Source organism: Manis javanica, chromosome 14 (assembly GCF_040802235.1).
Source record: "Manis javanica isolate MJ-LG chromosome 14, MJ_LKY, whole genome shotgun sequence".
Classification (NCBI taxonomy): domain Eukaryota; kingdom Metazoa; phylum Chordata; class Mammalia; order Pholidota; family Manidae; genus Manis; species Manis javanica.
In genome coordinates this window covers 49,320,564-49,334,534 of record NC_133169.1, presented here as the reverse complement: position 1 = coordinate 49,334,534, position 13,971 = coordinate 49,320,564, and the positions used below count along the sequence as shown (strand labels likewise).

Genomic DNA, 13,971 nt, shown 5'->3' with positions numbered 1-13,971 from the left:
TGGGGGCACAGGCAGGCAGCCGGTCAGCCAGCCCCCACCTCCCCACCCTCCTGCCGTGTCCCCTCTTCTGTCCTTTCTGCCCATACCATTCACCACCAGCTCCAGGCTGATGTTGTGCCGCAGGCCGGCCGCAGAGTTCCAAAGGGTGAGGGTGTAGATGCCAGCACTGGCCTCAGTCACCTCCTTCAGCACCAGGGCGTGTGGACTGTGGCGCCCGGGGACTGCCTTTCTGTCCTTGTACCTGGCCCAGGAAGGGAGTTCAGGGGGCCGCACTGGCTCCATCCCTGGCGCCACCTGACACACCCCAATGCCACAACTGAAATATACTGTTGGGAGGCAGGGGTGCAGGCTGGGGCTACCAGTTCTAAGCTGCCCAACTAAAGGCCACGGGGGTGCACTCTGGGCCTGACCTGCCATGTCATGCACCCACAGGTTCAGGTACAGCTGGAGGGCCCTGTGGGCCCTGCCTCCTTCCATAGGTTTCGTTGGTGGGTGCAGATCCCTCTCCTGGGGAGCAGGCGCTGACCTTCCATCAGCTCTCCAGGTGTGGGCGCTCCTTGTTGTCTCCAGATCCCCATCTGGGGCCTCTGCACTGCCTGTCCCCCTTCCTTGGCTGCTCAGTCCTCTAGATGCCTGAATGGTTTCCTCCCTGCTGTATTCAAATACCCACTAGTCAGAGAAGCCTTCTTTGACTGTCCTATGAACTGGCACCACCTGCTGCTCCATTTCTGCCTGCCTGCTCATTTGCACACTCATTTTCATACAAGTGTCTGCTGACCATCAGTCTTCCCCAAGCTGTGCAGGGACTGTCCCCTCACTGCTATTCTCCTACATGTAAAGTGGAGCTTAGCATGTATAGGGTGTAGGTGCTCAATGCATGTGGGAATAAACGGATGTCTCCCACCCCAGGCGGTGGCTCCTCTCCTGTCCTGAGCTGGGAGTGCTGCAGGTAGCTGCCCCCATAGCCAAAGTTCTGGACTCCACCTGGAAACGGTCCTCCCTGAGGCAGGTGCCTTCCCCGGGTGTGCTCAGCCACATGCACAGCCTAGTAGAGACCAAAGTGAGGGTGATGCAGGGCCTGGATCTCAGATGGGACACCACAGCCTGACGACACGGGGACTTGACTCACCCGGGATCACATGGCAGGCCAGGGCCCAGTGGCGGCCATGTGGCTTGCCTGGCTCTGATGCAGAATCCTGAGGCCACCTATGACTGCATCTGTGACCCTAGGCAAACTCCTTCAACACCCCGAAGTCCCCATGACCTCATCTAAGAACCAGGGAAATGCAATGCACCTTCTTGCAGGGATCATGAGGTCTAACTGAGATGTGGCATTCAGTGACAGCACCATGCTGGGCACACAAAGGGCACTTTGGGAGCTGAGGACCAGCCTGTCTGTCTACTAGATTTACATCCATTTACTCACTCATAATCACTGCACGCTGACCCAGAACAGTGGGCCCCTGTGGGGCTGAGGTGGCCCCGGGGCAGGAGTCTCTGTGGAGGATCAAGTCTGGGCCAGATGCAGCAGCGCTGGCCACCCTCCCAGAGCTGGGCTAGTCCTGCTGGCCTTGGAGGGCAGGGGACAGGGCCACAGTATCTCCAGGAAGCTGCACCCAAAAGGGAGGCTCTAGGCCACATTAGTGCCCTTCAAGACCCTGTGCCAAGGGCCCTGGTCCTGCACCAGGTGTCCCAGTGGGCCCCAAAGCCTATGGCCTCACAGGTAGGGTCACACCAGGCCCAGACCAGGGCATCTTGAGGCCCTCTTGGGAGAAGCCTGCTTCCAGCCTATGGCCAGGGTGGTGGGATCCTAGCTGAGAATGTCAGGGGCTCTGCTTGCCCAGCTCCAGGCTTTCAGAAAAGGTCATCCTGCCTGGAAGGAGGTGCTCCCAGCTGGGAAGGGCAAGGCTCCTCTGAACAGCTGGGAATGGAAGGAGCAGGGCCCTCCCAGGAGGTTCAGGTAGGAACAACTTCCCACTTTTCTGGCCTCTTGTTTCTTCATCTGCACAGTGGGGGTCAGGCTACAGTGTGACTTCCCAGGGGACGAGGGTGGGCCACATGGACTGCTCAGATGGTCCAACGCTGCTGTGCCTTCCCGAGCTCTCGGGGAACATCCAGTGCGGGCAGAGCCACCAGAGAAGGGCCCCCTCACTGACCCTTGGCACCTCACAGAGGAGGCCTTCCTCTTAGGTCACAGACCAGAGCCAGGGCTTTGGAATCTGTGGGCCTCCTGGAGGGTCTCACTGCTACAGCCAGGGCCTGCCTCTGGAACAGTTTGAGCATCACTGAATTTCTGGATAGGGGGCACTGGGGTTAGCAGCCTGCTGGGAGGAAGGCCTAGGAAACCCAGAGCTCCATGACCCTCTCCATCTGGCAGAGCCCTCAGAGATACTGAGTGCATGCAGCAAGCTGTTAAATGAAGCCCTACACTGTGCCCACCACACCCACATGTCATAGGAGGCTGGTATTTCAAAGTTTTCACAGTTCAATAGCAACCCAGGCCAACCTTCCCTCTGGCTGAAATAACACATTCTGTGCATTTTCCGTAGAGTGTCTTCAGAGGGGTCCCCACAGGGTTTCAGGGTGCAGGCCCTGATGGGGAGGAAGCTGCCCTTCCTGCCCCCCGGTCTGTTCTTGTGCCTGGCCTGGTGGGTAGAGAGGGGCAGGAGCCAGGGCTGGTACCATTGGAACTCCGGCGGAGGATACGCTGCCAGCTTCACAGGCAGCTTCACCAGCTCGTCTCCTGCCGTGGCCTCTAGGACGGGACCCTTGAGCCACTCGACGCTGATGAAGGGCTTTTCTGCCAGACGGAAGGCATCAGCGTAAAGCAGGGGCCTGGAGTCGCTGGCCCACTCCTGCCCAGGGACTCCTAGCATGGCCCCACACTCCCAGTGGCCAGACGCCTGCAGATGGGGGCTTGCCCTGCCCTCTGGGGTCCACTTGCTGCCCTCCCTTCCCTCTGGCAGACTCCATGCTGCCCAGGTGCCCCACGACCTCTGACCCTGGGCCCACAGTGCATGAAGACCCTCATTCCCCAGGCTTGAAGACGGACACCTGACTCAGCATAGGCCACGCTGGGCATGCCAACCTGACCCCTGGCCGTACCGTGCACAATGACCTCGGTGCTCTCCCGGAATCGCTGGATGCCATTGTTGGCCTCGCACACATAGGGGCCTAGGTCATACTGGCTGACGTTGTGGATGGTCAGGATGCTGGAGAGCTCGGTGTGAGTCTGCTGGGAGCGCCGCTCCGGCACCCACCTGCCCCGCTCTGCCTGCCCATGCCCAGGGAAGCCCGGGGTTAGAGCAGGTGGGCTCTGGAAGAGCTGACTGCCGAGGGCACTCACCTGGCCCGGCCCACATGGCTCTGGAAGCCCTGGACCCAGACCCAGTGCTTTAGGTAGGCAAACCCCCCACTAGCCAGGGCTCCTGGGGATGATGTGGGCAGCGACGGGGGCTTATGGAGATGGCCCCGCACAGCACTGCTGACCTCACCTGCTTCCCCGGATAGTCCCAGTCAAAGGTGACGCCTGAGTTGAACTCGGCCCACACTGTGCAGTTCAGGACCAGCTTCTCCCCGACAAGCAGCTCCAGGGACTTCTTGGGGAACAGCTGGATGTCATAGAGCTCATTGCCTGGCGACACACGCACAGTGACCCCCACGCCCTCACAGGACAGCATGCACAGTGTGGGGCACAGGGTGCCCACTGAGGGCAGCCGGGTGACCCAGGACCCTACAACCCCCTTCTTAGGCCTGGGGGCTCCCCATCCTCCTGCAGTTCTCGCAGGACGTGGGGGTGGTGATGGGGTGAGGGCCCTGCAGCCTCAGGCGGCCCCTACCTGTGATGTGCACGAGGAAGGGGCTGGATAGGAAGGCCTGGCCACCCCAGGTGGTCTCGCACTGCAGGTACAGGGCGTCGCGCAGCAGTGGCGTGGGCACCCGCATGCCCCGACGGTCGTCCCACACCACCTCCTGTCCATCAGGCTGCAGCACCGAGCTTTGCTGCGGGGACGTGGCAGCAGTCAGGGCCCAGTTGCCCCTCCTCCTGGCCAGACCAGCAGCCACCTGTCCCAGGGAAGGATGAAGGGCCGGATCCGGGGTGGGGTTGCAGGTGGGGGTGGGGGTGGGGGCTGTACCGAGCGCAGCGTGACGTTGAGGCCGGGAATGGACACCAGGCAGGGCACCCACATGGCGTCCTTCCTATTGACCAGGAGCGTGTCCGCCTTGTTGATGAATGGCTGCTCTGGGTCTGAGGAGAGGGAGCAGACTGAGGGAGGGGAAGGTGGGGCTCAGGGTGCCTCCGCCTGGGTTGGGGGCAGCAGGGCAGCCCATGGGGTCCCCAGGTGTGTGGGTGTGGGTGCCACCCAGGCCTGGCGGCAGTGGGGGTGGGTGGGGGGCCCTCTCACCTCTCACAAACACGTAGGTGCTGGCTGCCGTGGTGCCCTCGATGCGCGCCTTGATGTACTTGTAGTAACAGTGGTAGCTGCCCGTGTTGTTGGCATGGGCCTCGGGCAGCAGGAGTGCTTTGCAGTAGGGCCTGGCGTCTGTGCCCTCGCAGTCCCGCACCACCCCTGTGTCCTCGCCGTCCTTCTCTCCGGGGGCTGGTGCCTCCTGGGCCCCGGGCCAGGCCCACTCGAGGGGGTGCTGCCCCCTGGCAGAGGATGCGAGAGGTCAAGAGGGGCAGGGCTGTAGCCCGCAGCTGGGGTGGGGGGACACAGTCCCTGCAGAGCCTCCCCAGAGGAGCTTTGTCCACAGCTTGTCACACTCAGAGGTCAGGACAGCCCAGTGTTCTGACACCCCAGGGTGGGGTGCTCCTGAGCCCCCAGGGGCCTCTGCCTGGCCTGCAGAAACGCCTGGGCCTCAGTTTATAGGTGGGTCTGCAGGGAGGAAAACAGTCCTGGAATGTATGAGTGGGCCTGGGGCCTGTGAAGGGTGGCTGGGGTGGGTGCAGGCCATTTGGGGTCCATGCAGGGTGACCTGGGGTCAGTGTGGGGTGACCCAGTGGTGGGTACGAAGGGACTGATTCATGATTCATGTGAAGTGATAAGGTTGTGGGTGCAGGATGCCTGTGTCTGCAGGGCAGGGGTCTGTGCCTCCAGGCATCCGCACCTAGGCCACTGGGAGCCCCACCAAGCCTCAGGGCCCCTTTGCCCTGTGGAGGGGCTGCTTTCTGGGTCCTCCACCTTCTCCAGACTCCTCTCCTGCCAGGTCGGAGGGACCCAGGACCCTGCTGCCCTGGCAGGGAGCTGAGTACCTGCAGGAGATGGACAGGCTGTCACTGGAGTCAATAACGTGTGTCTCCTCTGTGATGTTCAGGGTCGGGGGGGTCATGGAGTAGCCAGTTGCCAGGCCTGGGGTGGGAAACAGGGTCAGTGTGGTGCTGGGTGGTGAGTTCACATGACAGGATCCAGCAGGTGCTCTTGGCCCAGAGCAGCAACTACTGGGCCCCACGGCAGCCAGTGACCACCTCAGGCAGCCCCTGCCCGCGGCCCCAGACGGCCAGCCCCAGAGGGCCCTGACCGGGGCCTGCAGGACCCCGACTCCAGGCCCCAGCTGTGCTGAGCTGCCAGAACAAAGTCCGCCTGGAGTGCATCATCTCGGCGTGCAGCCCACGCATCAGCCCGGCGGCCCCACCCTCCTGAACCCCAGGCACGGCCACTGCCGGGGAGGGGTTCCTGACAGTGTAGACCCTCTCCCAACTCCAGAACGGAGCACCTCGGCTTCCCCTGACATTCTGCCTGTGACCTCGCCTCTCCCAGACCCCTTTGCGTCCACCACCCATGTCCGTGGCTCCATCAGCTTCTGTCCACATCGCAGCCCCCTCTGGCTGCCTCAGCCCCGCCTCCCTCACCCCCATCCTCCCTTCGGGGCCCCTCCCTGTCACACACATAACTCTTCCTCATCTGGTTGAAAGCCCTCCTGCACCCTTCAGGATCCCCTCCCAGCTGCCACACAGGGGTGCGTATGCCCAGTTGGGGGGTGCCCAGCAGGACAGTGTGTGTGTGTGTGTGTGTCTGTGGGTGTGGATCTGTGTGTGTGAGTGGTATGTGTGGCTTTGACATGTCAGTGCGTGCATGCACATGGACTTGTGTGACGGGGGGACCCCAGTGCGGGGGGAGCAGGCCCCAGGGAGGTCTGGACCTGGACTCTGGCAGATGCATCCTGCCAGGACCATCCTGAGACAACAGGAAGAGAAGACTGCATGGCTGGAGGCCCAGGGCTGCGTCCTGTCCCTGCCCCGGAGTCCCTGTCCTCCTGGGGGGCACAGCCCACTATCCTGCTCCAGCCGCTAGCCCCCTCCAGGCCCACAGCCCGGCTCCCTGAGGCTCATGGTCCCACCCTGAAAGCTAGTTGTGGGACGTGGAGTGCAAGGGACCCCCACCATAGATGGTTCTACACCACCCCTACCCCAAGCTGCCTTGGGAAGCAGCACTGGGGTGACACCCTCTGATTTTGGTGTCACATAGACAAGATAGTTACCAGCCAAAGCTTGGCCAGCCTCTCCCTTCATGCCTCCTCTGGCCAAACCTTTTAGGTGCCGCACCACCACAGGTCAGAGATGGAAGGCCCTCATTGGCACCAGGCGTCTAACCCCACTGTACAGAAAGGGAAACTGAGGCACCCTCTTGCTGCACTGCACCACTGCTGCCAGAAGGCAGTCTCCCTGCCTCCGCTGTAGCCAGCAGCTGTGACCCTGCAAAGTCCTTCCTTAGTCTGAACCCAATGCCCAGCTGCCCCAGCCCCCAAAGGTGGGAAGGTGGCGTGGGGTTCTGTCCCCAGGGACCTTCTCCATATGGGCTCTGCCACCAGGCCCACTTCCCCAGGGTGGCCCTGGTCCTTCATGCACACTGGCCCCCACAATGCCCGCTCTGCTGCTGGGGAGAGCAAGCCCCACAGAGGGCAGGCTCCCCTTGGGTGGTGAATGGCTGGGAAGGAATCTGGGGAGGCACCTCCAAGCCGGTCCTCAAAGGAGAAACAAGATTTTCTAGGCAGCGGACAGTAAATAAAGCCATACGAGGCAGATGAGTGGTCTGTGAGCTACTGAAGACGGAGAATGACAGGCTTGGTTGGACCTGTAGGGGGTGAACCAACTGGCACTCCAGGAAGATCAGCTGGGGCGAGGCCTGAGGCGGCATCTGGGCACCACCTGCACGGGGCCTGTGCATGGCCCACAGGGACGCCTGGGGTCCCCTTCACTGGGGTACACATCCAGGGCACACACCTGGACCCTCTGGCTCTGGCAATAGCAGATGTGAGCCCGGCTTCCTCGCCTCGGCCAGGCCGTCCCTGCTGCCTACCCCTTCGCTCTCGACACACCTCCCAAAGGCAGAGCCGCTCGACCTTGGCCCCAGGTGTCGGGCTTTTCCTGTTGTCAGGCCCTGGCCCCTGCTTGTGTTTTCGCCAGGACATTTGTACTCTTTCCGTCCCTCAGAGCCCCTCCATAGGGTCTAGTTCACGCGTCCCTCCCCTGATCGGCCTGGCCTTCTGGGCTCCCACTGTTAGGACATCCACTGGACACAGCTGTGCTTTCTGGTGACAGCTGAACACAACTTGTATTTTGTTCATCCTGAGCTCAGTGCAGCTTGAGGGATGGATTCAAGAATGGATTCAAGGGCTGACTGTGGATGGGTGGGAGAGTCGGGGGTGGGTGGGCAGTGGGATAGATTTATGGTGGGAGGATGGGTAGTGGATGAAGGACGGGGAGATTGGTGCCTGGTGGGTGGGTGGGTGCATGTGTGGGGCCTATAGGAACTTCCTCCCCAGAGGCCACGGCACCACCAGGGAAGCATCCACATCCCCGCAGTGAAGAGGAGGGCCATCCAGCGCCTTCACCCAGCGGTGCAGGACCCTGCTTGTCTGGAAGCCCCTTTGTCTTCACTTCCACAGAGCCATGTGCAGTCGGCAGGCTTCACGGAGGAACACGCTGTCCTCCATCCTTCCTGCCTTAACTGGTTTTCTGAGGACACCACGGCCCTGGGGCGTCACTGCTCTCTGCATGCAGGGCATTGGAGAATGCCCTGGGGCCACCTCCCCTTCTCCAGGGGCGCCAGCCACCCCTACTAAAGCTGTCATCAGCTGCTGTCCCGGTCACTTCCCCGCATTCTCTGCTCCTGGCCCTGCAGCTCCCCCACCCCACCTCGGCCATTCCCCGTGACACGGCATCCACACGGGTGACTCACCAGTGCCCCGGCCTTCGCGGGCCTCCTCTCCATTGTCCGCCCTCCTCCCCGCAGCCCAGAAGTGCTCCCTGCCTCTCTGCCTCTCGCCGGTGTCCTTGCCGCACCCCCGCAGAGTCCTTCAGCCTCACGAGACTCCCAGGCCGGGGACCCTCCCCCTCGCCAGTCCCTCCTGGCCTCACCCCGGCCTGGGCATGGCCCACCGCTGTCATTCTGCTTGCTCGCCTGCCTCTTGCCATCCCCCCCAACCCCCAGCAGCCCTGCGTCAGCAGCTCAGCATGCAGGGCAACGCCGCGTCTCACACTGCCACCTCCCCTTTTCTCTCCCTGCTGGCAGGCCCCAGGAGGACCTGGGTGTGGAGCTCAGGGCGGGCTCTCCTCTCCCACCTTCACGTCAATGAAGCAAGTCCACCAGAGGGAGGTGCGTCGCCCTCCCACGTCCAAACCTCAACCCCCCGCCTGGGCCCTGGAAACCCGCTCCCGCTCCCATGTGCTGTGGTCGCTCCCCCCAGACTGGACCTCTGCATCCAAGTCCTTATCACCAGGCTTTCTCTGCGCAAACTCCCCACCTGTTCCTTGACCCTATATTCCCCTCCAGCCACGGCCCCTTTCCTGCGCCTCCTCACAGCTCTCTGGCGCCTCTCACACCTGCTCATCCTCCCCTGGGGCGCAGACCCCACCTCTGCTTCACGGAGTTGCTGGCCGAGGAGTCTTGTGACCTCCAAGCTGGTGGCCAGTGGGTGCTCCAGGGCAGGGAGCCGTCCCCTCCCCTCTACCCAGCACGGACGCCAAGACTGTTCACTCCTCTCCATGGTTCCCTTCGAAATCTCTACCTCCCACCCAGCCCTCTTCTCTCAACTGCAGCCTCAGGTACCCAGCTGTCAATGCGCATGACTGCCCGCAGACACTCCAAGCACCGCACTCGGATGCTGAGCCCGACTCACACCCTCTCCATTCTGCCAAGGGCTTCTTCTTGATCCCAGTGTCTCACGACTTGAGAGTGGCTGTGCATGCCTGCCTCTCCCACCCCAGCCATCTGTCCACCACCAGAGCATCTCAGAGGCAGCCTCTGCTCTCCTGCTGGGCCTGTCCAACAGCACTCACCCCCAAAGAGCCCCCTGGACCTGTTCTTGCCCTCCCCCACTCCTCCACACAGTTGTGAGTAAGGGGCCATGTCATACTGGAGCTTAAATCCCATCAGTGACTTTTACTACACTTTCTGGAAAATCCAGACTGTGCCTTGGTCCCTGCCGCCTCTCCACACGCTCCTGGTCCACCCTTACCCTGTATTCACATCCTCGAGCCCATGGCCTCCAGGCTGTTCCATGACGTGCATGCATGCGCCTTCCTCCCGCTGGGGTTGTGCACACATCTCTCCTGGTGACTTGCCCGCTCTCACATGCCCTGCTCAGCTGGCTTCTTCTCATCTTTAGGCCTCAGCTTAGACACAATCTCTGTGCCTCCTCCAAAACCTCAGTCCCCCTTTGAGCTCCACCTCAACCTCTTGGCTGCTGCTTCATCCTCCCCATCACAGTTCATAATGATATTATCTTCATATTTGTTTGAGTTATGTTTTTCCACTTCCTCTACTGGACAGTGAGTTTCAGTGGGATAAGGACCAAGACAGTCCTCTTTTTCACTCTATCCCATGCCTAGCTCTGCATCTGGCACAAAGTCAAGGCTCTGTAAATACTTGTTGAGTGAATAAACTGATGGATGGATGGTCAGATGGATGGACGGATGGATGGGTAGAAAGATAGCTAGCTGGATGAACACGTGGATAGATGGATGGATGGAAGGAAGGATGGGTGGAAAGAAGGAAGGAAGGATGATTAGCTGGATGGTTACAGATGAATAGAAGGAAGGATGGATTTATGCAAGGATGGATGGATGAATAGAGTCATGGATGGTTGGATGGATGTGTGAATGGAAGGAAGGATGGCTAGATAGGACAGGTGGACAGGTAGATGGATAGACAGATGGATGGATAGACTAATGGACAAAAGAATGGACAGGTGGAAGGATGGAAAGATGGGTGAATGGATGGTTGGAAGGATGGACGGAAGGATGGGTGGACGGCAGACTGGTGGCTAACAACCTCTGAGGTCTCCCTTTGGGTTGGTACTGTGTTAGACCCTGTTGTTACTTTGGAAAAGATGATTCTAGTTGTAAAGGTCAGGCCCCCTGGGGACTGTGTGCACCCTGGGCTGCTCAGCAGCTGGGGCACAGTCAGCCGAGGGCTGCTATGCCCAGAGCCTCCATGCTGCCCACCCCCACCCCCAGCCCCAAAGAAGGCGCATCCTTCCTGCCTGGCTGTTGTCTGTCCCTGCTGTCTTTCCCTTCCCGCAGCAGGAAGCGCTGTCATCCTGGCCTCTGCTGCACTCCCCCTGCCTTCCTGTTCCTGGCCCAGGAACTGGCTTCTTCCTTCCCCTGGCCAGCGGCCCTGGCCCCCCAGCCTGCAGGAGAGCAGCCCCGGCAGGCGCTGCACCGAGGTCAGTGGAGCCAGAGCGCACACCTCCTCTTCTGTGTGCTGTCAGCAGCCTTGGGCGGCAGGGACCCTGGCATCAGCCACAGGTGTCTGACTGTGGGAGCAGCCCACGGGGCTCCTGGGTGAGGGGCCGGCAGTCCTGGGGGTGAGGCGCTGACCATGGCTGCCTGTCACTGCCTCATTTGATCCTCACACAGCCAGGGAGGGAGGGAGGGGCCACGAGTCCCATCAGCAATAAGGAAACTGAGGCACCAGGCCCCACTACAGCTGTGCAGGAGCCGAGGTCTGGCTGAAGCCCAGGAGCCCAGAGCCAGCCTCACATCTCTCTGTCCCCTTCCCTCCAGCACCACCCTGAGTGCCAGCCTCTCTACCCCCGTGCTTCCCAGCAGCCTCCTTCCTGGCCTCTTGGTTGTTCCTCAGCCCAGAGGGGCCTTGTGCCCTGAGGACACATTCACTGGCTCCTAGTGCCCTCTGGAACTGTGCACGCCCTTGGCCAAGCCACGGAGCAGAGCGCAGCCTTCCTGGCCAGCACTACCCTCAGTGCCCCTGCCACATCCAGCATCTGCCCGCCGAGCACAGCAGGCCGTCACCTGCCTCCCGGCCGGCCCAAATGTGTCCTCTGTCCCTCTCTGCTCCCTGTGCCTTGGAGATCTGCTGCTCCTGTTTCAGCACCTGTGAGGCCTGCCCAGGGCCCAAGACTCACAGCATCACCCCCACCCAGCCCTGACCCAGCACACGGTGGGTGGGGGTGTGTGCCATCGGGTGGATCCAAGGGGCCCCAAGCCCAGCATGGCCAACTCTGGGATAATGTCAGGATGGCCTGTGAACTCAGGGGCCCCCTCCACGCCCTGGCTGAGCGCAGTGGTCATGGTCACTCCCTCCTGCAGGCCCTGCCTGTGAGTGACGGGGCTGCCCTGCCAGTCTGCCTGCACTCTCTTTAGCAGCTGTGCCCAGGAGGACAGAGGCAGCCAAGGGCCCGTGGCTGCAGACTGGAGGTGAACCAAGTTGGGGGCACAGGGGGCAGCTGGCCAGCAGAGCCTGGGCTTGGGGACTCTGTGCATCAGTCCTAGGGGGTGGCGGGAGGGAGACCCGCCCCAGGGCCCTTACCCCACACCTTTGGGCCAGGCCTATGCATAGACCTGGGGGAAGCACGGGGGTGCTTTTTCATGGAGTCCCCCACCCACACCTAGTTGGCAGCCTCTGTGCCTCCGGAGGTGAAGGGTGAAGTCCATGAGTGCCAGGACCCGCATTCACGGAATGGAGGGGCCTAAGCTGATCAAATCATCTTTCTTGCATCAGCCCTGGAAATATTGCTCTCACTCCCTCAAGGTTCACTATCAGAGCAGGGGTCACATGCTGGGCATTCCTGATGCCACTCATCCCCCACAGCCAACTGACCACCAAGTTGTACCCATTTTCAGAGCCAGGACTGAAGGCAGGTGGCCAGGAATGCCAGGCATACCTGTCTCCTCTCCCTGCCACTCTGGGAAAGTGCTTTGCACTCACACAGTTCAGATGCACAGCAGGGGACACCTTCCAGTCACAGAGCCACTCCTGGACATCCCGAGGCTGCCCCCGTCCAGTCCCCCTCCTCTTCACTCCACTGTCTGGCCAGCCTCCCCTGGCTCACCACACCAGTGTCTCCCCATTCGTCCAGACCTCACCCCGTGGTTAGATGATCTTTCTAGGACACAAGTTCCCCTCCTGCTTAAAACTGTTCCCTGCCTCCCAGCTGCTTGGGAGCAGAATCTGAGCTCACAAGACCCTGCAGTGAGCCCTGCCACCCACCACCTCCTAGTGCCTGCTCCGGCCTTGGAGCTGGACTCCGAATGCCACTGACCCGGCATCTGACAGCTCCTGAATGCGAGGAAGAAAGCACCCATCGCAAGGGACTTGGCTCATGACTGCCCCTGGGGGTCTGAGGATCTGGGGAACAAAGTGTGTGGGCAGATGTGGAGGCGAGGGATGGAGGTGGCAGTGTCCTGCACTGAGGTAGGCAGATTACCAGGGGCAGACCCTGAGGATGGGGACGTCTGTGAGGCTTGTTGTTTTTGAAAGGTCTCTGGGACATCCAGGTAAAACTGAGAGGTGGTCAGAAATTCAGAACCCTGCATGTGCACCTCTCTCGACCTCTCCCTGGGGAATGTGGACCAGCGCCTGCCATGCCTGCTCCTTCTTACTCCTCAGCCCCCATGCCAGCTGGGACCAGACACCAGGCACCTGTCATCTCCATCAAGCTGCGTAGCACCTGGCGAGCCATTTCACCCCTCTGGCCTCTATTTCCCAATCTCCAAAATGGGCACAATACGCATATGTCAAAAGGCTAAAACCTTCATGCACCTGAGTGTGAAGCAATTCGATTAACCATTTTATGCCAAAATTTGGCTCAGCTGCTAGGCACTCCCAGTGTGGGTGCATGTGTGTGCATGTGCACATGCATGCAGCTTATTACAAATGAATCTCCACCTGGTAGAGTTCAGGGTGACTTTGAGAGTGGCGCTTCAGTTTGGGTAAGGATAAGAGCTCACCCCAGAAGCCTGGATTCCATGCTCTGGGAGGCACACAGTGAGGAGGAATGGAGCACCCCACAACCCGGCCCATCGTAGACCCTCACACTGGGAGCAGTGCCACCCTCTGCCTGGACTTCTCAGCAGCCTCCCCAAGGTAGGGTGGAGAGCAGGAGGAAGGTCATGGGCTGGGGCTGGGTGTGTGGTGGGTGCAGGCTAGGTGGGCATGGGGCTAGGGTGTCCCTAGGATCCCAGCAGGAAGGGTCTGTGCTACCAGTCTAAGAAACTGGTGCTTATCATTGGGGCAGCGCTGAGGGCTTGACTCTGTGGTGAAGAGACCCCTTGGGAGCCTGAAGGTGCCTCTGGGGAGCAGGGAGCAGTGGTGAAGCTGAGTAGGTATGTGGCTGCCAGGATACCTCTGGGGCTGAGATGGGAAGGAGGGGTGTCCCACAGACGCAGAGCTCCCAGGTGCAGCCAGCTGTCCTAGGAGTTGCCCTGGCCTGCCTGGGGTCAGGACTCTGCTCCTCGGAGGCAGGACAGGCGTTTTTATCAGACAGCACAGCTGGCTCAGAGGTGGCCCCCCAGTGCTGCTAAATTGGGTACATGGGCTCCTGCTGCAGGAAGAGGGAAACGCAGGCAGGATGTCCTCTCTATGGCTGACAAGTCCTTTCCCATGAACCCCTGCTGACCTTGCTGGCCACGTGGCGGGGCTCCCCCACTTGCCACCCTGACCTGTGCTTGCTCATGGGGGCCACCCACACCCCAGTCTGGCTGCGGGGGTGACCTGGGTCTGGTGAGCC

The 13,971-nt window shown here is 61.0% G+C and overlaps 1 protein-coding gene across 6 annotated transcripts in view; it reads right to left on the bottom strand.

The window, feature by feature from the left end:
• FLT4 (fms related receptor tyrosine kinase 4) overlaps positions 1-13,971 on the bottom strand; it is a 35,938-nt gene that overhangs the window by 17,925 nt on the left and 4,042 nt on the right. For all 6 annotated transcript variants that reach the window (XM_037002065.2, XM_037002067.2, XM_037002069.2 and 3 more), the window contains exons 2-9: positions 5,255-5,351; positions 4,407-4,651; positions 4,137-4,249; positions 3,840-4,002; positions 3,495-3,634; positions 3,106-3,274; positions 2,683-2,800; positions 87-241 (exon numbers count right to left, since the gene is read on the bottom strand). In XM_037002065.2, coding sequence (XP_036857960.2) covers positions 87-241; positions 2,683-2,800; positions 3,106-3,274; positions 3,495-3,634; positions 3,840-4,002; positions 4,137-4,249; positions 4,407-4,651; positions 5,255-5,351 — 1,200 coding nt within the window. The remainder of the gene's footprint in view (positions 1-86; positions 242-2,682; positions 2,801-3,105; positions 3,275-3,494; positions 3,635-3,839; positions 4,003-4,136; positions 4,250-4,406; positions 4,652-5,254; positions 5,352-13,971) is intronic.